Raw genomic sequence first — 26030 nt, 5'->3', positions numbered from 1 at the left:
GATGTTAGTTCTTAACTTCCTGACACAGTTAAAGAAAGATTTGCAGTTATTGTTGGTTTTAGTGGCTATTTTAAGTTCATACTCAACTTCGACCTTCTTCTTTGTTAGTTTGCTTAAGTGTGCTCTTAAGGTAGGTAGAGAATGAGACCTCTTATAAGCATTAAGCAGTTTATTTCTTTTATTATGCAATACATTTATAAGGGTATTCCACCACAGTAGTTTGCTTTTAAACTTCTCATTACATTTGTTGTAGCTACGAACAGCCTTATTAATATAACTACTTAAGTGGGAGTAGAAATCAAAGGCATAAGTCGCAGCTTTAGCAATAGGATTCTTCAGAGGAGGGGGGATCACTTCAGTAGCTCTGCTGGGCAGAGGCACTGGGAACTAATCTAAGGGGGCGGCGAAAGCCAACACATTCTGGCTAGGCTTATAAATGCCTTCGGGCAGATAGCCTAGTACCTACCTATGAACCTAAGCAGAACTTATTTAAGTCACCAAGAAACTAAAGGTTTACTTTTGAGAAGTCCTAAAACACAGACAGGGGAAGTACTACCAGTTTTAAAGGAAAATATCACTAAATTACAGTCTGATTTAACTAAATATGATGAAAATATGGAGCTGTGCAAGAAGTGGCCATATTTGTGAGGACAAGATCTAGGATACTGGTGCTGTTAGTAGGAAGGCTAACCATTTGAGAAACAGTTAGCATTTATAATGTTAAAGAAGTGCTGGGCATGTTGACCGTAGGCAGTGTACATCAGCCAGTTTATTGATGGATAGTTGAAGTCTTCCAGTAGAAAGGTCTTGGGTTTAATGGGAATTTCAGCTATTGTGTTACAAATAGCTATTGGACTCAGCAGGGGACATTCTACAGCTAGTTTAGAAGTGATAGTCTTGTTTAGGGTGATTTGGACTTCTAGGAGTTCACATGTGGTGGCCCGTGGAATCTGCTGTGAGGTGATGATATCCTCGACAAATAATAATACTCCCCCACAATTGCCAATAGATCTGAACATGTTATAGGCATTATACCCAGGAACAGAGGAGTGTTTTTATTGCTCTGAAACCATGTTTCTGTTACTATACATATATGAATATGTTCAAGTTACAGGAAAGCTTCAAGTTCAGACTTTTTTTTTTTTTTTTGGTTAAGACTCCTGGCATTGAGTACAGCCACATTAATGTATTCCAAATTAGAATTCAGTAGAATGGAATGTCCATCAGATGGACTGGGCCTAAAAAAGGCTCAATGGGGACAGCAAAGGCTTTAGCCAAAATGTGAAAGCTTTGATAAAGAGAAGTGAAGGTCATCCCTGGCAAAGCAGGAAGACCTGTCAGCCATCTGATCCCAAGCTGACACGTGCTGGATCTCCTAGAAGGACATAAACTACATTGCCAATTATTAAAGCCAATTATCTTGTCTTTGAATCTCAGCATCATTCTGGGTGATGGCAAGTGCTTTTCCTGATTCAGACACATGCACAGCAAGCTCAGTCATATTCTTCTGCATGTCTCTCTGGGTACAGTTTCTAAGGTTGTTCACTCCCAAATGGACCACTATCAGGATATTTGTCAGGATGGGGGAATCTAAGAGCTCTTGTTACATCCCAGATCCTGGCTCCAGAAAGACAGCTGTCACTCTTATCCAGCCTGGTGAGCACAGTGTCACTATGCCTTACAACAGAGTCACCTACTACTAAAACATTACCACGGTTTGATGAATTATCAGTGGGCCAATAAAGACTTGGAGTTTGCACCCCTGTGACTCTTAGAGGTGTCTTAGGTGTCGGTGTGAAGGGCGAAGATGGGTGTGCTGCTGTGTACATTAATGTCAGAGGTTTCTTAGTCTTTAGCCTGGAAGGCTTAGGCAACCACAGCATAATCTGGTTAAGTGGAAGAGCTCTGTGCTGTATCTGTATGTTGATCAGTGCAGACAAATGAGAAAAAAAGGGTTTCCATGAGCCTACACTGACCTATCCAGTCTGGCCTTAAAATATTAATACAGATCCTAGTTTTACCACACAACACTGACACACTGAGCATAAAACATAAAAAGGTTTTATCAGTCTGCTTGCATAAACTGCACACCAAATAGGGTTTTAGCAGCAGTTTTCAGGTTATAAAAGAGAAAAAAAACTGGAAAACCAGTTGAAAATACTTTTCTTTCTGACAAAGCAAGAAACAAGTTGCTCAATTACATTTAATAAAAACTGGTATTAGAGTGTTTCATGTATATAAGCAAAAAACATTTTTTTTATTTTCTGTTCGCATACCCCTGATTTTATGAGGATTGGTAAGACAAAGAATCATGTAAAATTTAAAGCCTTAAACTCTAAGTTAAGTGACAGCTCAGTGCACTTTAATTCTGAGATTTTTACTTTTTTTTTCCCAAATTGCGCCAATAGAAATGAAATATATTCACAAATCAGTACGCAAATGGCAAATATTAGTTTCATGCTGCATCTAAATTGTCAATTTGCAATTCTGAGCAACACAAACGTTTAGGAAAAAATAAGCCTAGTAAAAATTAACAACATTTATAGGTAGCAAGCTCAAGTTTACATCAGTTCATTTATAGTACTATGGTGTCTTTTTAGTGGTTCTGTGATTTTCTGTCGATGTTGTTCAACAATCTCATATACCAGCTTTCGCTGTTCCTCGTTGCGAGTCGGCACTTGACAGAAGTCGGCACAGTCATTAACAACTCGCAAAGCTGTAACAGTTTGTTTCGCAATGATAAAGTCAGGCATGACATGCCCTGCTGCAGGATCAGCTGTTAGGAAAGATGTGTTTCTCTTCATTCCACACTCGATGTGAAAACTAGGACAGTACTATGAGATCTTCACTCAGATACCAAAGGTGTCCCTTGAGTTTTTGCAAAACAACTTGAGCCATCTGGTTGTCTATGGCTGTAAATGACTCCAGTGTCTGCAACAGGCAAAGATCATTGAGTGGAGCACTGCAAGTGTCAGTAGCTGAAAACCATGCCTTAACATACATTGTCACTGTGAAGAGGCAGATTCTGTGAAAAGCCTGAATTTCATGTGCAGTTAAACTAAACTGCTCCCAGAAGGAGTAAATTTTAAGGCAGTATATGCCTTTGCCATCCACCTGGCATGATGGTATGCACCAAGTGGACTGAAAGCAAATGCTTCACCTTGTGGTTTGTCATTGAGGACGAGCAGTGACAGCTTGAGAAATTCAAGGTAGTCATCATGAGGCTGTTTCACACATCAGCTTGTCTCACAGTAGTGCAACAACCTCACTTTGCTTCTCAGCTAGCCAGTATTTCTCACAATCTAGCAGGCATCCATTACCTCCAGTTTCCTTAACCAGTGGTGCGTATGCATTCAAGTCGAAAAGTTTCCAGTATTCTTTAAATCTTCTAAAAACTGCTATTTGTGGTCCTGAAGATAGGAAGAACATGTCAAACACTGCCGTAGAAATAATTTCTAAAATGTGATGTCTGCATGGTAAAAACAAGAGTCATTTCTCAAATGCTCGCTGAATCACTGTGATGGCACCTGTGTAGACACCAGTATTGGCACTGGTAGCATCAAAGCACAAAACAGCTAGCCATTCTGGAATGCCTGGCCAGCTATGCAATGTCTGTACCACTGCTTATCCCATCAGCTCACCAGTGCTTCATGGAAGTTGGGGTATGTCCAGCAGTTTTTCAGTATTTCTACCTGTAACAACAATTGGCATGTAATCAGCAAATTCTCCATCACCTTGAGGTAACAGCTTCCCCATCAAAATGTGCTACAAGGGGTGTTGATGGTTGAAACTGCTTCTTTACTTTCTCAGCAATGGATTGTCGTGCAGCTTGCCTTGCTCTGTGTACTGAACTTGTGGACATGACCAGATCATTTACGTCAACGCCAGCCGCTTGCAGTGCTGGTGCAACAATGTACATCGCTTGACGAGAAGTTATTCTTGTGCGGTCCAAGCTGGCAACAAAAACAGAGGATCATCCACCAGTTGTCATTTTTTGGATACCGATTCAGGCGATCCTGTATCTACTGTGCTCATTTCTTTGACAGGCTGCCTATCAGTTTCTAAATTCTGGTGGTATTGTGACATGTTTGCTGCTGCGTCATTTTCATGTTCACTACTGTCTTCTGCCTCTGTCAGCTCTCCAGCTTCTCTGTTTCTTTCAGCTGTTCTTTATCTTTGCGTTTCATTTCTTCCTGTAGTCGTTTTTCCTTTCTGTCCATTTGTTTTTTGAATTCAATGTCCTCTCCACCAATTATCATTTTTCTGTCTGTACATTCTTGGAGAAAATCCAAGTCTTCTTAAGCTTTTATATATAATTCTGCATCAGCATGCCCTACATCAAAAAGCTTAAAAGTGCATTACTAAAATCTGTTTCTAAATGAGACTGTGTATCTAACTTGTTGCTGTTGTTGTCTCTTTTGGCTTTTCCCAGTTAGGGGTTGCCACAGCGGAACTCCAGTCCACTAATAATTGGCAGTAGATTTTTACGTACTGAGTTGCCAGCTCTGACGCACAACCTTCAACAAAAGTATGCCCATTCATGCATGTCTCCACGCAGAAGACGCTGTAACTGAGAATCGAACCGGACAGCTTCTTACTGTGAGGCGGCAACGCTATGGCAGCACCACCACCGCAGTTGCTGAGACTGTGTATCTGACTGGTGCTTCTTATTCTTCCTGATTCTAGAATGCTTCTCATAGAGACTTTTGAGTTTTGCCACTGCGTTCGGCTTCTGTGTTTTAGGTATGTTAGCTAACTGCCATAACTGCAGAACGTCATCAACACCATTTGAACAACTCGCTGAAAGAGTTAACTTGTTGGTTTTAAGATCATATAACAGTCTAAGTAAAATGTGACTGTTGGCTAGAAGCTGATTTGAGCAATTTGAGATATTAAGGGGAAGTAACTGCTGGCCAACAAGCCAGACATCAGTAGAAGCTCTGGTTGACTTTCTCACTGAGCTCATGGTTCACCATTAGGGGGACTGGGCTCTATCAGTTAACATTAATACTCCAGCCACACGTGCAGAAACTATATGAATTGATAATTAATCAAAAAGTAATTAAATGCAATGTTTCACTCTGCACAGTGTAAACAGGAAACAGCACAGAATTTTGAACAATGAAATAGAATTAAATAGTGCACCAGGCTTTAAATAAGTAAAGTAGGTTGCAGGAGGTTATGGAAGCTCAAGAAAAACTGACTGGAGATAGATAAATACAACACTGGAATGTAATTAGCAGTACTATAAACATTGTGATTTTTTTACATGCTGTGAGCTGTCACTTAATGAAGTCAGACAATTCTAATTTTTTGCATACATACACAACTCACCAAACCTCACATTTCAGAAACCTATGCAAAATGATCAGAGAAAAACAATTTTTTTGAAACACCCTGATATACATTGGCAATGGAGACTAAATGGATATTTGTTCACTTATTATGTTTCAGTTTAACTGGGTGTCACACAGTTTGCTTACCTCTGCCGAGAAAAGTTGAAATATTAGGGAAAAAATAAAAACAGAGAAAAATGTACCTCAAAGCTACTACAAAAGGCAGTGCCTCCAAAAGAATTTAGGCAATTTACTTAAAGAGCAAATCAAAAGTTGTTCACAAAAGGCTATTCATAAAAAAATGCCACCTTGAAAACACAGAAGCTGTTTCTTCATTAGGAAGACAATAATAGAGACTAATTAGCTGATCAGATATTTGATACTCAGAATACAAGGGTGACTTACAATTCTGGAACCATTCAACCTTGCATAGTTAGCACTGATTTGATCATATAACTAGCCACACATATCTGTAAACTACAGAGTTCAGAATCCTGTATTACAAATATGGACACGTCAAGTGGATTATCACAGCTTACCTTTACTAAAAGCCAGAAAAAAGATTTCAGTTTGTTGACATTTTGATAGCAGTTTCATAAAATCGAACTGGAATGGAATTTCATGAATGTATTCACTGTGTGCCATAGTAACTCCTAATTCAGAAAAAGGTCAAGATAAGGACAAAAATGGCTTTACTATACAAAAAAGTACTAAAGACATTGGGTATTACATTGTTAAACAATAAGCAGAGCAACAGGTCATCAACTGTGGTATGAAATGACATACCTTCACTGCCTTTTGTCCCACAGATTGGAGATATGTGGTCCTTATTCTGACACAGATAGGAAAGATACTCGAAGGTTAACATAGTGGTCATACATGCCAGATCACGGGGATAAATCTGCCAACACAAGAAAACAGTTCAATGATTAAAAGTTTGCTTCTTAGAAACACCAATATGCAAACTGAAATGTGTTTCTTTATCCAATATTTGAAAACTAAAAGCATTTTCCAAAGTAAATGTGGGACACATCCTGAAAATTAAATGATGTTTTATGAACACTTGAATTTTCTTTACTGTATACTTGGAAAAATGTTAATACCAGCTTTTGTAGACAACAAAATTATGCCTTTGTTTAGTGCAACTACCACCAAATGAAAATGAAAATTAAGTAGAACACCCTCAAAAGTTTGAAATTTTGTGGAATGTGTTTTTTGAACTGACAGTACAAAAAATTTCCATTATTATTTCTATCACGCATAAATACTTCTATACTTTTACAGTATACCTCTGTTTACTATGTTCTTTATGTAACGTCCTTTTTTCCTGGTGCTTTTCTCACAGGAAAAGTTAGTTCACTACATGATGCTGCTATTAATTAATGATACTCTCTCTAAATTTTGTATAGATGTTGATTACGTGTATACTACTGTTTATTATGTCCTTTATGTAATGTTGGAATTTTTCTGGAGATTTCTCTCCGGACCTGTGCTGAAAAGGGGTAGCTTTCTGCCCAGTTGGACTATTTCAAAAGACAAATGCAATACATAAATTAATAAAAGAAATGTTTTCAATACTTCAGATTATCTCTGAGGGAGCCATGTTCACGAGATCTATGAGTAATATGGGTCTATATCAGTTCCGCAAAAATCCATTACAGCGAATGCCAAAAGAGCGGCACGTATTAATCGAACCGTGAATACACCGAATGCACTAAACTGCGAAATTTAAAACATCGAATGGTCATAGTCGGCCAATCCCACCACCTGCTACATACGACCTACCCAAACAAAATAAATAAACCACATGCAAACACTAAACAAACCCTACTCCTAACCCTAAAGTAAAGCACCAAAACCCAACTTCTAACACTACACTAAACCCCACATACACAACTATCTAAGCACTATCCTTAACCCCTCCCTAACCATAAGGTCTGTAACTACCGCACACTTCCCCTAGGGAGATATACCCTAACAAAATAAATAATACACATAAATACATTTAACAAAACCCTACTTCTAACACTACACTAAATCTTACATACATTACCTATCTATACACTTACCTTAACCCGCACCCTACCCTAAAGGTCCATACCTACCGCACACTTACCTTACGGAGCGATACCGCAGACGGGCCAACCAAAACACTTCGGATTTCACTGTTTTGGATGTTCGGCATTTATGTAGTTCGCACAATACATGTCGATCATTTCGTATTCGTGGAAACGGCATTTTGATCATCTGATAGGGAGCCAAGTAATATATCCTTCCATTCTTAGACAATGTGGATATTTTTCACTGAAGCTCTCACATTCAGGCGTATGCTGCTATATTGCGCACTACACTTAGACAGCAGGTCTGGCCCCTGAGCCCAACAGTCTGCCTCAACAACTGAGTGAATACATTACTGCAAATCATGATTAAACACTGAAAGACACTGACAACATAAAGAGATATATAATTAAATACTTGTTCAAGCTACAGGAGACTCCACAACTCCAACCACAGCCATTATGTGATACCCAAATGGAAAAGAGCATATTAAGGATCCACTGAACAGGATCCCATCAAAGACCAAATAATTTGTTTTTGTCTACGTTTGCCACCACACCCGACAACCATCTGATCCTCACCCTAGATTTGGGCCACAGAATGGATGTTATCCAGGCAGTCATAAGAGGGTTTACTCCTTAAACATCTCATTCCCCATATACATGCTCTTTCAGCACTCAAAGGATGGATGTGTAATATGTCCAGTGTGGGAAAGTCACTAAATTTCACTGGTGATGTAACCCACAAGCTGTCCTGCTCTTACCAAAAGCATTCAGTATTTACAGAAGATCCTGGATTGGATGCATGCCCAAAGATACATATTTCACCCTTCCTGGAAAAGATAAGATGGCGTGGCCCCATTTTCCTCCCAGGCTTGCCCCATCAGTGCCTGAGCCACTAAAGTCGGTTGGACTGGGTAGTTGTCAGGGCTTTGGCATGCTACTCTATTGAGTCAGCACAGGTCAACTGATAAGAGACTTAGTAGATACTTTTTTTACCTTATCAGGGACATTTCTCAGGGGATCTATGGGCGGGAAGAATTTAAAAGCAATATAAGACACTCACAGTGGTGGCAGCCAGATGTCAGACAAAAAGTGAATGTGCAAAAGACAGTCTTGAAGCATCAAAATATCAAAAGACTTGACTCCTGGAGTCATAGTCCAGGCAGTAGTGCTTAATAAAGTTAAGAAAATGTATAGAATACAAGCCCCGAAGAAAAGTGTAACACAGCACATATTAACAACTCATAAGCCCTCACTTTTGCAGACAATCTCAGTCTATTTGTTAGATCCAGACAGGGTCCTGTGACTGCTGTTTACCACTGTGAGGTCACTTTGGGGCCTTGTTCAGAAGACAATGGCTAAGGTTAAAAGAAGGCTTGGATGCAAAGCAAGGTGGTTGATAGACTCAATAGATACAGAGGATATTATGCCTTTGTACAAAAGTACTGGTGAGTCCTAGCTTTCAATACTGTGCACACTTCTGAAAGCCATACAAGGAAAAAGAAATTAGGGTGGTGAAATGTTACTCAGAGGATGGCTGCCAAAATGATAAAAGTTATCACTGGGAAAACCTTTAAAGACAGCTCATAAAGTGGAACATTAGCAAAATGGAGGAGGAGAAGAGATTTATTTATACATGTATGAATGTTTAGTGGGGGTAAAGCACTGATCAAACAATGAACAATTTTCAGGTCCAGTCTGAGATGCAATTAGAAATTTACAGAAATATATTTTATCAATAAGGATTACAAACATTTAAAAGAATTAAAAAATAACAAAATATTACAGTGGTACAATATTCAGTCACTGTTATTTAGTACATTTATACTGTAAATAGCTAAACAGTATCACTGTTAGTAAAAACATGGTTCAGAAAGCGAGGATACAGGGATAGTTAGAAAAGACTAAGAGGATAATAGGAATATGCACACAATAGCAAGCAGCAGTGTTTTTTTTTTTGGTGAGGGTATTTAAGTTGGAATACAGTGTGAAATACTGATAAGGTAATGTGAAGTGGCCTGATAAGAGGCAGTGGCACTGGCTCTAGTTGAGGAGGCAGGCTTTGTATTGCGGTCTGAAAGCCAGAATGTAAGGGAGATCCTTAGAGACTGAAGGGACACCCTCCCAGAGATTAGGGACTAGGAATGTAAAACTGTGGCTGGTGCAGTGAAGTTTTCTTGTTGATGTTTGCAGTGTTGGATCTAAATGACTGTATGAAGGAATGCTCATCTGGCAAGCCTTTGGGTGGATGGGTGGAGTCTGCATGGCCTCCCTGGGTTTGTGTGAGTTTTCCCCCTGGTGCTCCAGTTCCCTCCCACATGCAGAAGGTGGAATGCACACTTTAAACTGGCCACAGGTTTGAGGGTGTATATGTGTGTGGTACACATAAGTAGAGTGGCAGGGCTAGCCACACGGTGATGTAAACACTGGTTCTATATGACAGTCATTGTTGATGTAATATTCTGATCCTGTGTGAGAAAATGGGAAAAAGGAGGTTCTAGATAAATGGATGAAGGAATGCTGGGGATGACTGTTATAGCGAGGGGAAACTAAAATACCTTGGAGTAGAACTTTGTAAAGCAAGGACTTTACTAAGAGGTTAGCTCTTTGCTTTAGATTATTAAATCAAGGCCCCATATGTCTGAGTTGGTGGTAGCTCAGGTAGATTTAATAGATTCCACAGTATTTAAGGAAACTAATAGGGTAAGTTTTCCAAGTGCCCTGGCCAAATTTCATCTAGTTGGTATTAGTACCACCTCTGGTCTCCCCTGAAAAGGGTCCACTGGCCGGGCACGAATAACTTGATTAACAAAGTGTAAATAAACTGGCAGTCACTTAGCCTTTTTGAGTGTAAGACGGTGGCACTCTTCACCTACTGGAGTTGGCTACGAGTCAAAATATTTTGTCGGAAACAGAATGAGACACTGTTATGATCTTTTTGGATGCTGTGGCTACAATTGATAGGCCAAATTCTACGTCAGCAAGTGGGATGCCTTTTCCAATGGTTGCTCTACCTGGAGTGGAAAGCAAGTACGCAATTTTATGGCCCAGAATATAGCGAGCTGATTTTGGAACTAGTGTTCTTGTTATAAAGATGAAAGTTTAATTGCTGATGAAGCCAAATACAGACAAACTTGAAAAATGGAGTGATCTTATCAGGGTGGTTGTTTTTGTCTTTGATCTTTAATATTTTGGCCATCTTAAGAGATTTTGGAGGGTTGTGTACATTGAATGTTTTTTTTTTGGGAGGGGTTTACTACGAATTTGTTAATGTTGAACCACATGCTGAAGGACAACAGATCTTCATGGAGCTATGGTTTTTGGTCTTAATGGTAAGGGCTGCTCCTGAAAATTATGTCATCTGCACATAAAAGCAGTGGGGAGATGAGGTAGTTCCAAAGTGAGTTTATTTATAACATTTTTGAAAAGAGAAGTGAAGCAAGAACTGTTCCCTGAGGAACAAAGGTGTATGTAGGGACTGAACTTAATTTTATTATGAATGTTCTCTTCAAAAGGAGGTCTTTTAACCAAGGTATGGCTTGAGTATTTATACACACTTTGGTCATGTGGGAGAGGAGCATGTATAGTCAACTAAGTCAAAGGCCCAAGTAAAATCAATAAACAGAGCCCCAATTAGGTTGCCCTTGTCCATGCTGAACAGTATTTCATTGATAAGGGTCCAGAGATTAGTCAAATTCCTGTCTGACCAGAATCCATCCTGCTTTTGTGAGAGAAGACGGTATTGTTGGAAATGCATGACAATATCTTACTGTATACAATTTTCTCTACGGTTTAGGTAGAATTGAAAGGATGGAGATTAGTCTGAAATTATAAACTTTAGTGGGTCTGGGCTGTTTGGAGAGTGCCCTAACTAAAACTGATTTTCAAATGGTGGGCATGATGTTGAATGTGGACCAAAGTATGACTGGGGGGTACAAAAAGGGGTATAACTGTCAGCTGGATGGGTGGAGGTTCAAATACGGCATGAGAAAACACTAATTCTGAGAGTGTAATAGCACCTAGAATAAACTAGTGGAGAAACTGGTAGTACATAAGGGGACAGTGGGCTTGAAAAGCATTAAACACAAGGAGGGAAAGGAAGGTGTAGGTGTGTGCAGACATTCTGCAAACTCAGACTATCTTTAGAATCACAACTCTCCTAATATCAGTATCTTTATAAGGTTAAAAGATAAAATAGGTCAAAATCCCAACTTTAAGTACAATTACAAATCAACAACTGCAAGACAAGGGAAGCAGTTCCTTTGGACAGGGACATCAACATGTTAAAGTATTTGGAATACAGGTGTCGGGCCTTACAGCACCCTTGTGTGGTCCATTATTTCTCCAGTAACTCCCACCTTGTCAGGCATTACTGCTTACATGATTATCAGGAAGGTGGGAATTTGCTTAACAGCTCCAATTAAAGGCAGAGTGGCAGGAAGGCAGTAGTTGATACCCAAGGTTAGCCATTATTTTGATAGTATGAAAAATCAACGGTTGGCTGTGCTTGTACAGGTACTTCCTAGTACCAGTTAGGCTGACTAAAATGTTTCTGAATTTATCTTCCCACTGTTGGACATGTTACCACTGTAAGTAAGGCTCTTGACTCTACACATTTTGTTCTACAATTTTTTTCCCCAAAAAAGAGAGACATGGGGTGGCAGCTGTTACTTTACTCCTAAGAATCTGGATGGCACCAATGTTACACTGGGCACTACAGTAATATTTCACTGTAAAGATAAATGACTGAATACAAAGGACAACACAAGCTTCTTTCCTTCATGAATTTTTTAGTGTAAATCTGTACTTCCAGATGTTATGTGTAAATATGGTTTGATAACTCTGTTTTGTGTTACTTAATATAAATGTATGTATCAGTTTGCTGCCAAGCTGGGTAAATTAAAAATATTTCTGTTAGTTAGATGTCTTCCATTTTGTATATGGGTAGTCATTTAAAGGTAAATGTCCACACATAATTTTCACAGCTGGCTGTTTACTGTTGCTTGATTTGTTTGACCCTTATATATAAAAATTCTCTCAAACTTTATTCAATAAACTTGAGTATTTTCTCTGTGAGAACTCTTTGTGAATTGTTATCTTACATTGGTTAGCTTCACCATGAGGCTACTAAAGAGGAACATTCTTGTAAGTAATGGATTAGTTTTGTGAAATGGAATACAAATGGGCTAACCAATTGAGCTAAATAAACAATATTTTGTTATTTAAGGAAATCTGACCATGGGATGCAGCTCTGCAAGGGCACACAGAAACAACAGCATGAGGTACTAGTAACAGGGTATTGATCCTGGACAGCAGCATTTTCATTTCAAGGTACAAAATGCAGATGGTGCTAACAAATGCCTTATTAACACTAAACAATGTAAAAGTGGAAGCACAGTGATGCCATACTAGAGACAAGGGCTATACTGGTGTAACTTTTGCTGCTATGCATATTATTTACCAACCCCAGACATGACACACAAAGATTTTTGTGGGCAATGAGGGAAATGACTGCTCTTCTTTAACATACAGATGTTTATGTGAAAGAATGGAATATTGCAACAAGCGCATCAGAGGTTTGTGGTAGACACTAAGGCACTGTACAAGCACATCCACTCGTGCATGAATCGTGTCATCCCAAATAGTTCCAAGACACTCTCCTCCAAAAAAAGGAATCCAATCTGGTGGTCCCCTGGCATAAACAAACTACACAACAAAAGGAAGAAACTGTTGAAGAAAAGAGGAAAACCCCAGGATGCAAAAAACTCCCTTACCAACCTCAGTAAGAAGGTGAGATCCCTCATAAAATCCTCCAAAGCTAGTTACGAAAATAAAATTGCCAAAGATTCCAAAGACCAACCACAAGGCATTCTATAGTTATGTCAAGAATCTAAACAGCAATGCTCAGATCTGCTCTGAGCTACAATAGAATGGCATTAAATATACTGATCCCAAGGATATACCCAATATCCTGGCAGATCGATTTAGTGCCAACTTCACCCCCCCTGTCACCCCCTAAAGGGCACATCTCAATACCAAAAGATTGCCAAATTCCGGTAATCATGGCCACACAGGTAGAAACCGCACACTCCCAAGATAAGAATACAGCATCCATGGGACCAGATGACATCCCGGGCTGTGTACTACATGAACTACAAAATGAACTGGCACCTCACCAAAGTGTCATGTTTAATCATAGCCTCACCTCAGGCTTCGTGCCCACTTACTGGCGCACAGCTACAGTTATCCCACTCCACAAGGGGGGATCAACCTTGGATCCCGGGAACTACTATCCCATCAGTCTGACAAGCCTGAAGGGCTGATCTTGTCTCCTGAACCTGACTGACTTCTTCAAATCCGTTTCAGAGATGTGTTTGAGGGTAAGGTGGTCCATACAGTCTATCTGGACCTCGCCAAGGCCTTTGACACCATCCTCCACTCTGGAATCATAGATAAACTTACTAAGCTAGGCATAAATCCCTACGTCACTCAATGGGTTGCCAACTGGCTTAATGACAGAACCCAGACTGTAAAAATAGCCAACTCCAAATCCAGCTCCAGACAAGTGACAATTGGAGCACCCTCAGGGTTCAGTCCTGGGACTGCTCTTGTTTGGCATCTACTTCTCTGTAGTACAGGCCAACACTAAGGGACTCTGGCTAACAAAGTTCGCAGATGACTGCAAACTGGGAGCCATTATTGAATCCCCAAATGATGTGGATATTCTACAAAAGGGCCTTACAGAAACAGATGCTTGGTGCCACAGCCATGGGTTCAAGCTTAATGCCAAGAAATGTATGGTTATCCCCTTTGGGAAAAAACATGTACCCATAAATTACCACATAGGTGGCAGTACACTAAACACCGAAAGTGTGATGAGAGACTTAGGGGCACAGGTGCATGGTGGTTTCACCTTCGATAACCACATTGCCACAACAGTCAGGAAATCCTTCTATGTGGCACACCTCATCACTAAAGGCTTTTCATCCAGAAAAAAGGAGGTCATTGTCCCACTGCACTCATCCCTCATTAGACACATTATAGAGTACAACGCCCCATTTGGTATGTACCTTACAAGACATCTGCAACAGCTGGAAAGGCCGCAGAAATACCTCACTAAAAGAATCACAGGCCTAAAGCAGAGGCCCTTTGCTGACTACATAAAAACATTCCAGCTATACTCTGTGGCATATCGTCTACTCAGAGGCTTAACATACAAGGCCATGCCAAACCCTGAGTTGTTGGACATGCCCCACTTAAAGAAATTCCAATCCCTCAGAGCCACAGGCTCCAGGGATCTAAACCTGGTCATCACAATGAACAAAACATGCTGGAGGGATAGGTTCCTGACCCAGATACTCTCCATACTCTGCATAGACTGTCTATACATGTCAAGCAGAGCACCTCCTTGGCCCTCTTCAAAAAGTAACCTTGACGATTGGAAGGGAGATAGGAAATTCACCCTGGAGATCACGTCAGTCGCCCTGCTAGACAGGGGTCCAGGGAAGTAAATATTGTGGGAAGAAATATCTGGGGAATTGTTTGGCTAGGCTTGTATAGGCCCTAGGGCCGACAGCCTAGTACCAACCTATGAACTTTGGGTGCACAGTGCACAATGTCTGTGGCAAAATCTGGGCACTTATATTAAGGTGAGGGGGTTTTACTTCTACTTCTGATATCAAATCTGATACAACCCAGTATATTTTTTACTCTAGCCCTTTGTGGTTTTGTTTTGCATTTATCAAAATCTACATTACTAACAAAAATGCTTACTTAGTTAAGACATTAAAGAGTCATGTTATTATGCTCTCAGATTATGCATCCTTGGAGTATTTACTGCATAAATTAGTGCCTTCTTGTTGAAGACATTGGTGTTTTCTTACCTGTTATTTTAGGTAAAAAAAATACTGACTCTTGTAAGCAATTAATGCAAAGTAAGTTGAATGGAACAGAGCACCATAAGCAGGAACTGGTGACTGAGCTTTTTAAAAAGTAACTAAGACTTAAAGTAAATGGCTAAACAAGTATGATAATGAAGACAGGTCAGGAGGGGTTGAGAAGGAAGAGAAATCAATTTGTAGAGTTTCAAAAGCAAATGTTAAGTTGATGATATCATACTGCATGAGGAGACAAAAGTGAAGCAAAACTTGGCTTTTAGCACAGATGGATAAAACCCTGAATAAGATACAGTCAAGTTGGATCTAATAGCAGCTCAAGTGTTGAAAGAGCTGGGGAAGGAGGGACAGCAGCGAACCAGTAAAATACCAGCTCACACATCTGGGGGGGGGGGTGTCGAGAAACTGTTGATCTGGTGGCCATTTCCCACAACATAAGTGCAGGCTTTCAGGCAATACAGCCATAACCAGAGGCATGGGCTTGACTTACCAGGCTGGTGATGGCAGCCCTCATTATCATGTGGGTGGGAATATTCATCTGTGATGAACAGCACAGTAGGACCAAATTATGATGTCAGCTCTCACATCAGACACAAAGGGTTACTGCTCAAACAGCATCTATGACTGGCTTTTGCTCTACTGGGAATCAATAGCTAACTGACCACAAATGGTTAATGGCCTGCAGACAGTGGGGGCATAAAAAATTATACAAAGAAAAAAAAAGGCAAATCAAGAAATGCAGAAACTGCTCCATAAAAGATGCGACTTTATGCAGGAATCCCATAGACCATGATTTTTTTTCTACACTTCACCTTATTTTCAAATTAGCAATTAAACTGAGACAAAACTGATAAAGAATTACTGCAGATTTATAAAGAATAGAAAGAGGGGATGGAAATAACTGTAGAACAGATCAAGTGATGATAATGGATATGTTCTGAAAATACTATCAGTACATAATCAAAATCCTAAAACATACAGGGGAGATATTTAGATTATTTATAGTTTTACGTCTGTCAAAAGTAACTACAGAAGAAGCTCTAGCAATGATGAGTCCAATAACTCAAGAAGAATGAATGACCATGATGCAAGGACAAGAGAAGGGTAAAACTCCAAGCAGTGATGGTATTCAAACATCGTTTTGGATTGGAATATCCATAGACAGAAATCTGCACCTTAAAACAATTCTGGAAATCAACGATATTGTCATTAACGGAAAAAAGCTACTGTAACCACTATACTGAAAAGGGGAAATAATGCAAAGTCTAGCTTTTTCATACAGGCCTACATCAGAGGTAAATCATGAAAGTAAATGTTATTTTGCTTTCTTATGTATTTGTTAACCTGGTTAGATCTCTGATCCATATGCAACATTTTCAGACTCAAGCCAGCGAATACAGACACAGATAAAATGTAATTAAACAATTTGGTGAAGAACAAAAACAGAACTAAGCAAAATAACATAGTCACGAATAGGTCTTAAATATATGCAGTATGTACAGAATCACTACAACGTGTGCTACAGACCCACATTCAATGAAATTGCAGTCTTCTGGCTTTTTCCTGGTTAGGGGTCACCACAGCGGATCACCTGTCCGCTCATGATTGGCAGTGGAATTTTACAGTGTCGAGTTGCCAGCCCAGTGCCCAACCTTCCACAGAAGACACACACACTCACACCTAGGGCCAATTTAGAGAGTGTCCAATCCACCTACTGCATGTCTTTGGGATGTGGGAGGAAACCGGAACACCCGGAGGAAACTCACGAGACCACAGGGAGGACATGCAGACTCCGCACAGAAGACACCCCAGCCGAGGATCAAACCGGAGAACCTCTTGCTGTGAGGTGACAATGCTAACCACTGCACCACCGTGGCTGCCCTTATCCAATGAAATTGCAGTAAGTGCTGTAAATTTCAGTGCCTTAAGTTAGTTGCAATACTGTGACTGATTTTACTGCTGCCTTCTTACATTCAGTAAAATCATTCTCTCTTTTTAAATTACTGACTTTACTTCTTCTGGATGCCTTGCTGAAATTAAACTACTCTGCTGACTTCCGATATCAATAAAAAATACTGGGTTACTTAAAGGAAAACACTGCTTTTATTTAAAGTAAACAGATTAAGAATCAAGCTAACAGAACAAATCTGCAAGAAACTGTGTACTAAGAATTATAACACCCACATTCTGTCCAAATATTGCTGCACTGTTCTCATCTAAGCAATTAAAATAGCTATAGCATCTTATATGAACAGAGGGATCCCCTTCAGAAGAGCGAAAGCTCAAAAGACTGAAAAATCAAAACATCTAAAACTCAAAATACTGAAAATAGAATTTGCCCTTTCTCCGGTGTTGTGTGATCTTGGAGTTGGTATATGCAATTAGAAGGGGGTGTTGGAGGGAAAGCCCCCCCCCCCCACATGAGGGGTGCAGGGGGGCTTGCCTCTGCATTAAAAGTATTTTTAATATTTTGAGTTTTAGATAATTTGATTTTCAGTCTTTTCAACTTTTGATTTTCTGACACAGACCTGAACAGAGACATAGTACCTTAAGGGCAAAGTGCCAAAAAAGACTTTCAAAAGGAAAACATTTTTAAGCTAAAGACTCCCTTACCTGTCATCTTACTTAGGCCTACAAATTAAAAGCAAATCAGTAATATAACAAAAGAAAACAAATCCTACAGCACTACCACCAACTAACCACTTATTAACAATAGAGCTTCTCAAGTTTTATGTGTGCATGCTTTTCACATACCTCTTTTGGAATCTCCAGGTAAGACAAGCCATGCAAGTGTCTGAGATTCTCAGAAGAACTCACAACCTGCCCATTCTGTGGTTCCACCCAGCATTCAGTCACCAGATTTAGCTCCATGTCAACCTCAATAGCCTCCACCTCTGTGTCATTGTCATCATCTGTGGAAAAACTGAAGATAAATATACACTACATATTACTGTAATGTCGTCACTGCAGACTTGACTACATTCATTGACAACCTTGAAAAACCAAGAAGTGTAACTCATGAGATTCTACAATCAAATCTATTTTCTAAAAAAATACATTTACCAAAAAAAAAAAAAAAAAAAAAGCACTAACTTTTTGTGACTACTACTTCTGCAGTCATATAGCTGCACTAATACCATGGAAGGTTCAAAAGTGAAAAATCATCACTGCACATGTATGATGTTTTCAAGCAGCACTCAATCATACACAAAAATGTAACAATTTTATATAAGAACTTTGTGATGCACACCACTGCTACCAATATGTGATGGCCACAAATATGTGTCATCCCCATGCTGGGCCAGTAATCAAAGAGCCTGAATCCTCACCACTGACACTGGAGAGGTACGTGCACTTAGAATACAGATGGATATCCTCAGTATTTCCAGATGCAGACATCTCTGCATCAAGTACAATTTCCCTTAAGAGCACACACGGAACACACACAGCTCAGGGTCTGAATGTCTCTATATCTGTCACCCTTCAGTTCCCCAATAAGACTCTCCACTGGTACAGCTGTAGGGTTAGGTCCTCAGCCAAATGTCCAAGCCAAGTCCTCCAGCACCCACTCTGTGAACCCACTGCTTCACGTCTCTGCCCCAAGTTTCATAGTCTGGTACTAGGCTATCTGCCCTGGGGCATTTATAAGCCTAGCCATAGTGATGCGGCTTTCGCCACCCCATGTAATGGTACAAAAATGAACAGAATAGATTTAGAATACTGTGCCTCTGTCTAACAGTGACACAGTGAAGACCCCCTTACATAACAGAAGTAGTTTACTGTGCCTCTGTCTAGTAGTGACACAGAGATGACCCCTGGGGTAAACCTACGATCTCCCATCCACTCGTCAAGATTTGTCTTGAAGAGAGTCAGTGAGGGGCTCTGCCTAACATAAACTGGGATTCTGTTCCAGAGTATGGGAAGCCTCTGAGTTATGAATCTGTCCCTCCAGCATGTCCTATTCATATTTGTGCTGAGGTTCAAATCTTTAGCTCTCGTAGTTCTGATGGATTTGGATTTTTTGAGGTGGAGCATGTCCATCAATTCCTGGTTGGACGTGGCCTTGTACGTCAGGCACAGATCACCTCTGAGTAGGCGGTATGCTACTGAATAGAGCTGGAGTTTCTTTAGTCTGGCAGCATATGACATATGTTTGAGCCCCTTGATCCTCTTGGTGAGGTACTTTTGGGGTCTCTCTAGCTGTTGCAAGTGCTGGGTGAGGTACATACCAAATGGGGCATTGTACTCAATCATGGGCCTGATAAGGGAGGAGTACAGCGGCACAATGACCTCCTTTGATCTGGATGTTAATCCCTTCATGATAAGGTGGGCAAGGTAGAAAGTCTTTCTAACCACTTTGGCAACGTGGGTGTCAAATGAGAGGTCACTATCGACTTGGGTCCCCAGGTCTCTGATTACTTTTTCTGTACTCAGTGGGTTACCGACTATGTGATAATTTTGTGGGCACTTTGTTTTTCCCAAAGGGGATGACCATACATTTTTTGGCATTTAGTTTAAGGCCATGACTCTGGCACCAGTTGTCCGTTTCAGTGAGGCCTTTCTGTAGGATGTATCTGTCAGCTGGTGTATCGACTATGGCACCTAGTTTGCAGTCATCTGCAAACTTTGTCTGCCACAACCCTCCCATGTTTGCTTTCACATCTGAAAAATAAATGCAGAACAAGAGGGGTCCCAGGACAGAGCCCTGTGGGACACCACTTGTCACTGGCTTTGAGTCTGACATGGCTCCAGCGATTTTGACTTTATGGGTTCTATCCTTTAGCCAGTTTGCCACCCATCTTGTGACATATGGATTTACATTTAAGCTGTTGAGCTTGTCTATGATGCCAGAGTGGGGTATTGTGTCGAAAGCTTTAGCCAAGTCCAGGTAGGCTGTATGGACTGCTTTGCCCTCGTCAATGGCTCTAGTGACTGTTTCGAAAAAGTCAACCAGGTTTAAAAGGCAGGATCTGCCTTTTACAAAGCCGAACTGGGTGGGATCAAGTGTCTGTAAGTCCCCAATGTCTCTGTTTATTAGTTCCATAATGATTCTTTCCATAGTTTTGCAGACCAGGCTGATTAAGCTTATGGGGTGGTAGTTACCAGGGTCAGTAGAGGTGCCTCCTTTGTGGAGTGGGACTACTGTTGCTGTACGCCAGTTTTCAGGTACATATCCTGTAGTAAGGCTAAGGTTAATTAGCATTTTTATGTGCGGGTTTAGCTCCTCTTGGAGTTCACGTAGCACACAACCCGGGATACCGTCGGGTCCCATTGATGCTGTGTTTTTAGCTTTGCTGAGGGTGGTTCTCACCTGGACATCTGAGATGACAGGGAGGTTACAGTCAGCTGGGATAAGTATTTCTTCTTTTGGGGGTGAGGGAGGGGAGAAATTTGCACTGAACCGGTCTGCCAGAATGTTGGCAATATCTGTGGCTTCAGTGTATTTTTTGTCATTGTGAACTAACTCTGAACATATCTGAGGGTTTCCGCCCAGGTTTCTAACATAGCTGAAGAAGGCCTTGTGGTTATCTTTAGTGTCCACAGCGATTTTTATCTCAAAGTTGGCCTTGGATGTTTTTATGAGAGAACGTAGCTTTCTACTAGTGCTGATCAGAGATGCCTTCTCTTTATGGGATTTTGCTCTGTCGTGCAGTAGCTTCCTTCTTTTGTTATACAATTTGTTTATGGCTGGGGTCCACCAGACAGGATGCCTGCCCTTGGTGGAGAGGGTCTTGGTTTTATTTGGGATTGCATGATCCATGCATTCTTGGAGATGTCCGTAGAAAGCATTTGTGAAGGATTCTGCATTGTGGGATGTGGTTTCCACTGTCCCAGTGGGCTTAAAGGATACCATCTCAGTTTTAAGAAGTGTAAAGTCGGCTTTTGAGAAGTTTTTCACTGTAGTCTTTTGTGTTGGGGGTGGAGGTGGGATATGTATATCCAGGGTGATTAGTTTGTGGTCAGACCTCACTAGTGAAGGATATACTTCCGGTGTGGAGCACTTTGTCCCCATGTTTGTGATGATCAGGTCTAGTATATTATCTCCCCTTGTGGGAGAGGTGACTAGCTGTTCCATTACGTTTGAAATTATGAATTCCAGGAACCTTTGGGCTAGGCTAAACATTCCTTTTCTACAGCTGCATAACATTCCTTCCTGGGTTGGAGTCTATGGCTGAGATATACCACCGGGTGCTCTTCTCCCTCTGGGGAAACCTGGCTAAGTACAGTCCCCACCCCATGATTTGAAGCATCCACCTGCACAACAAATTCTTTGCTGTAATCTGGACTGGCTAACACGGGGGGGGGGGGTCCTCCTAAAGCTCCTTTAAGCTTCTGGAATACCTGCTCACATGTTGGGGTCCACACCACCTTATCTGGCTTGTTTTTCCTTGTCAGGTTTGTGAAGGGAGCAGCTATGGTACTATAATTGGGGACAAACTTTCTATATTACCCCTCTGTCTCTCAGAATGCCCTTGCCTGCTTTTTGGTAACACGGTAGGCCATGCCTGAATGGCTTCCACTGTGGCAGGTTCTGGCCTGATCTTACCACTCCCCACTCAATGTCCCAGGTAGTAGACCTCTGCCATATCCACCTGACACTTACTGGGCTTAATGGTCAACCCTGCCCTCTGCAGTCAGCCCTGCACCTCCCTGACATGCTGAAGGTGCCCTTGCCAGGAATGCCTGTAAATGGCAATACCATGCATGTAAAGAAGGGTATAATCTCCTGCACCTGCTAGGTTATGATCTACCTGCCTCTGGAAAGTCACTGGGGCATGTTCATCCCAAAGGGCATATTAACAAACTCATACAAGCTGAAAGGAGTCACAAAGACTGGTCCTCTCTCTAGTACTGGGAGTCAAGGGCACCTACCAGTAGCCCTTGGTAAGATCAATAGTGGTCAGATAATTAGCTCCACCCAGCTGCTCCAGGGCTTCCTCTGTCCTAGGTATGGGGTAAGCATCTGACTCTATGAGACTATTTAGTTTCCTGTAGTCCACACAGAAAGTACAGTTGTGTACACTTACCATAAATGTAGATATTCAAGTGTATTCACCGCAGTCATTACATTTGGGTAATCTGCTGGCAGGTTGCCCTCTGTCAGCCTGATTAACAAAGTCTTGGGTCCTGCATCGGTTGCCGTCCCTTCTTCCATGATGTCAGGTCATCAGGAGTATAAAACATGCAGCCGACGCCATTTTCATCAGTTTTTCTTGCCCCAGATGTCAGGTGACCCCCAAATGGGGAGCAAAATATAAATATATATAAATATATATATACATGCAATTTAGAACACAGTAAATATACCTCCAAATAAAAGCAAATACACCAAAAAGGCTTTTGAGCATAGTAAAGGAAGGAAGAGGTATAGTAAAAGAAAAAACAGGGGGCTGGCGGGTGGGTAACCCGGACTGCAAAAGTGAATACACTCAAACATCTACATTTACGCTAAGTGTACACAACTGTATTACGTTCTTCGTGTTTCACTGTTGCAGTCATTACATTTGGGTAAAATCCCAAAGCTATGAATGGGAGGATGGAATTATACAGCATTAGGAGCAGCCAAAAGGCCCTGCAGGACAGCAGTGGCAAAACCTGCTCTGGATTTAGAGAAGAGAGGTAAATGGTAATGTTTGGTGAACGTATGAACTGAGCTCCAGGTAGCAGCTTCAAGAATGTGTCTGGTAGGAACCCCTCTGAGAAAGGCTGCATAAGTAGATGCAGCCCTTGTGCAATGGGATCTGATCCCCTTGGGAACAGGTTTACCATAGCGCATGTAGCAGAAACGAATACAATGGCTTATCCATTTTGAAATGGTCAGCTTTGAAATAGCCTTTCTCACTGCCCCTGCAGCAAATGCTACCAGTAATTGCACAGATTTTCTTAGAGATGTTGTCCTGTTTAAGTAGAATCTTAGTTGTCTGTGTACATCCAATAAATGCAGAATCCGCTCACCCTTGTTCTTGGATTTGGGACAAAAGTTGGCAGATGAATGGTCTGATTAAGAGCCACACTAGATACCACTTTAGGCATAAAGGATGGATTGGTCCTGAGCGCCACCCTGTCTGGGTATAAAAGATAATAAAAGGCTCCACTGCCATGAGAGCCTGTAGTTCTGAAATCCTTCTAGCTGAAGTGACTGCTATAAGAAAAGCTGTCTTCCAAGAGAGAAATTTTATGTCTGCAGTAGCAGCTGGCTCAAAAGGAGGTAGGGTGAGCTTTTCCAACACAAAATTGAGGTCCCATGCAGGGGTTGGTGCTCTCCTGGGAGGTCTTACATTTTTGGCCCCTCCGAGATACTGCTTTAGCAGGGGATGAGAAAAGAGGGGAGGCTCTGTGTTGTAATGAGCTGAAATGGCAGAGGCATGGATTTTTATGGAAGAGAAAGATAGGCCTTTGTGAAGCATCTCAGTTAAATATTGCAGAATCCAAGGAATATTGGGCATTGCTGTGCTTATTCCTTGTGCCTGGTTCCAGGCACTGAATCTTTTCCATTTATCAGCATAAGATTTTCTAGTACTAGGCCTTCTATCCTCCAAAATGACATCCATCACAGGTTTGCTGAGAGATGTAACTGGTGAAATTAGTTGATTAGCCATGCTGCAAGATTCAGAGTTTGGAGCTGAGCGTGCAGAATTTGATAGTTCTGCTGAGACAGTAGGTAAGGAGTCTGAGGCAGGTACCATGGAGGAAGGTGTGACATATTGGGTAGGTGCGGGTACCAGTGTTGGCAAGGCCAGTCTGAAGCAATCAAAATCATTTTTGTTTTTTCCTGTCTGACTTTTAGTAAGACCTTGGAGTGCAGAGGCAGAGGGGGAAAGGCATAGACCGATAGGTTTTTCCAGCTGAAGGATAGAGCATCCACTTTCCAAGCTTTTTTGTGATGAATTCTCATGCAGAATTTGTCCAAATGATAGTTTTGGGGTGAGGCAAAAAGATCTATGTCTGGGCTCCCCCATTTGCGTGTCAACAAGCTGAAGATTTGTGGATCCAGTTTCCATTCGTGTGGGTCCATAAGATTTCTGCTTAGTTCGTCTGCCAGAGTATTTTGCTTTCCTGGCAGGAATTGAGCTTGTAGATGTATTTGATAAGTCAAGGCTGTGTTCCACAAAGCCATAGCTAGTCTGCAAAGGGGGAAGGAATGGGTTCCCCCCTGCTTGTTTATGTATCACATGACTGTGGTGTTGTCTGTCTTTATCAGTAGTTGTCCTGGATGAAGAAAGCCCTTGAAGGCTGTCAGAGTATTCTGTACAGCTAGCATCTCTTTCTGGTTGATATGTAGCTGCATTTGATTTGGACTCCATTGGCCTTGAATGCATATCCTTGCCAGATGCGTCCCCCCAAGCATAATCTGATGAGTCTGTAGTCAGGGTTTGCTTGGCAGGGGGTGGAATGAATGACAGTCCCTTGTTTTGGTGACAGGCCTCTGCCCACCATAGGAACTCTTGCTGCAGGCAAGGAATGATAGGAATCATTGTTTCCAGGCTGTGACAATGTTGACTCCATAAGCTTTTTAGGTACCACTGAAGTTTCCTCATATGCAGTCTTGCATTGGAATAATTAGAATGCAGGAAGCCTTGAACCCCAAGGCCTGCAGAATTTGTCTTACAGATAGCTGGGTTTTTGTGGCCACTTGTTTGAAGTAAATCATTAATTGAATTTGTTTTTCTGGTATAAGGTAAGTAATCTGGGCAGTTGTATTCAAGCTTGCACCCAGAAATGTAATTATTTGAGAGGGTAACAGTTGTGATTTCTTTTCGTTTATGGTGTATCCCAGACAAGTTGGAAGCCTTTTCACAAATGCCAGATGTTTTAGAAGAGTGTCCATGTTTTCTGCCTGAATTAGACAATCGTCCAAGTAAGGATAAATTTGAATGTTTCTTTGTCTGCAAAATGCAATTACTGGTGCCAGGCACTTTGTGACCCTGGGCACAGTAGATAAGCCAAAGGGCAGTGCAGACAACTGGTAATGCAAACAGCCTGCTTTGAAGCGGAGGTATCTTCTGCAACCTTCCCTGATTGGGATATGCAGGTAAGCCTATTTTAAGTCTAGAATTACCAGCCAGGCATCCTTGCCTAGCATAGGCAGTAACTGTTGTAGAGTCAGCATCTTGAATTTTGGAATGTCCAGAAATGTATTTAGAATGGATACGTCCAGAATTAAATGCCATGATTTGTCTTTTCTGGGTACCAGGAAAATTCTTGAATAAAAACCTTGTCCCTTTTCCTTTTCTGGTACTGGTTGAATAGCCCCCATATTCATGAGGGACATGCCTTGTTTCTGGGCCTCTGCCCACTGATTTGGAGGCAGATCTGGCCATCCATTTGGGATTGGCAACGTGTGGAAATGAAATCTGTATCACTGGGATACTATATTTAAAATCCACTTGTCCTGGGTAATTAATTGCCAATTTTTTGCATGAAGCGCCAGTTTTCCCCCCAAAGGGGCGGCCAAAAGATAAGTGCTTGGTGTTTGCAGAGGAAAGTCATTGAGACTGTTTACAGTAGGAAGGTGCCTTGTTACTTCCACATTTGGAGGTGGAGGCACCCCATTGTTTTGTTCTGCAAGTTCCTCTTTTTAGATTCTGATAAATCCTGACTCTCCCAGTGAAAGTGTTCCCTTAAGGTATGCAAAGTTTCTCCAAAAGAAAAATCCTTATAAAGTGAAGCAGAAGGGATAGAATCTTCTGCATCAGTGTCCTCATAAGGTGGAATAGATAATTCCTGATCAAAACAGG

At 41.2% G+C, this 26030-nt stretch overlaps 1 protein-coding gene across 2 annotated transcripts in view; it reads right to left on the bottom strand.

The window, feature by feature from the left end:
- Positions 1-26030, bottom strand: part of SZT2 (SZT2 subunit of KICSTOR complex) — a 3556133-nt gene that overhangs the window by 2916038 nt on the left and 614065 nt on the right. For both annotated transcript variants that reach the window (XM_044085412.1, XM_044085413.1), the window contains exons 19-21: positions 18046-18214; positions 6123-6237; positions 5876-5989 (exon numbers count right to left, since the gene is read on the bottom strand). In XM_044085412.1, coding sequence (XP_043941347.1) covers positions 5876-5989; positions 6123-6237; positions 18046-18214 — 398 coding nt within the window. The remainder of the gene's footprint in view (positions 1-5875; positions 5990-6122; positions 6238-18045; positions 18215-26030) is intronic.

This window comes from Protopterus annectens, chromosome 10.part0 (assembly GCF_019279795.1).
Source record: "Protopterus annectens isolate FY-2018-M chromosome 10.part0, PAN1.0, whole genome shotgun sequence".
Classification (NCBI taxonomy): Eukaryota; Metazoa; Chordata; order Ceratodontiformes; family Protopteridae; genus Protopterus; species Protopterus annectens.
The sequence above is the reverse complement of the archived record's forward strand: the minus strand, read 5'-3'. Positions and strand labels throughout refer to the sequence as shown.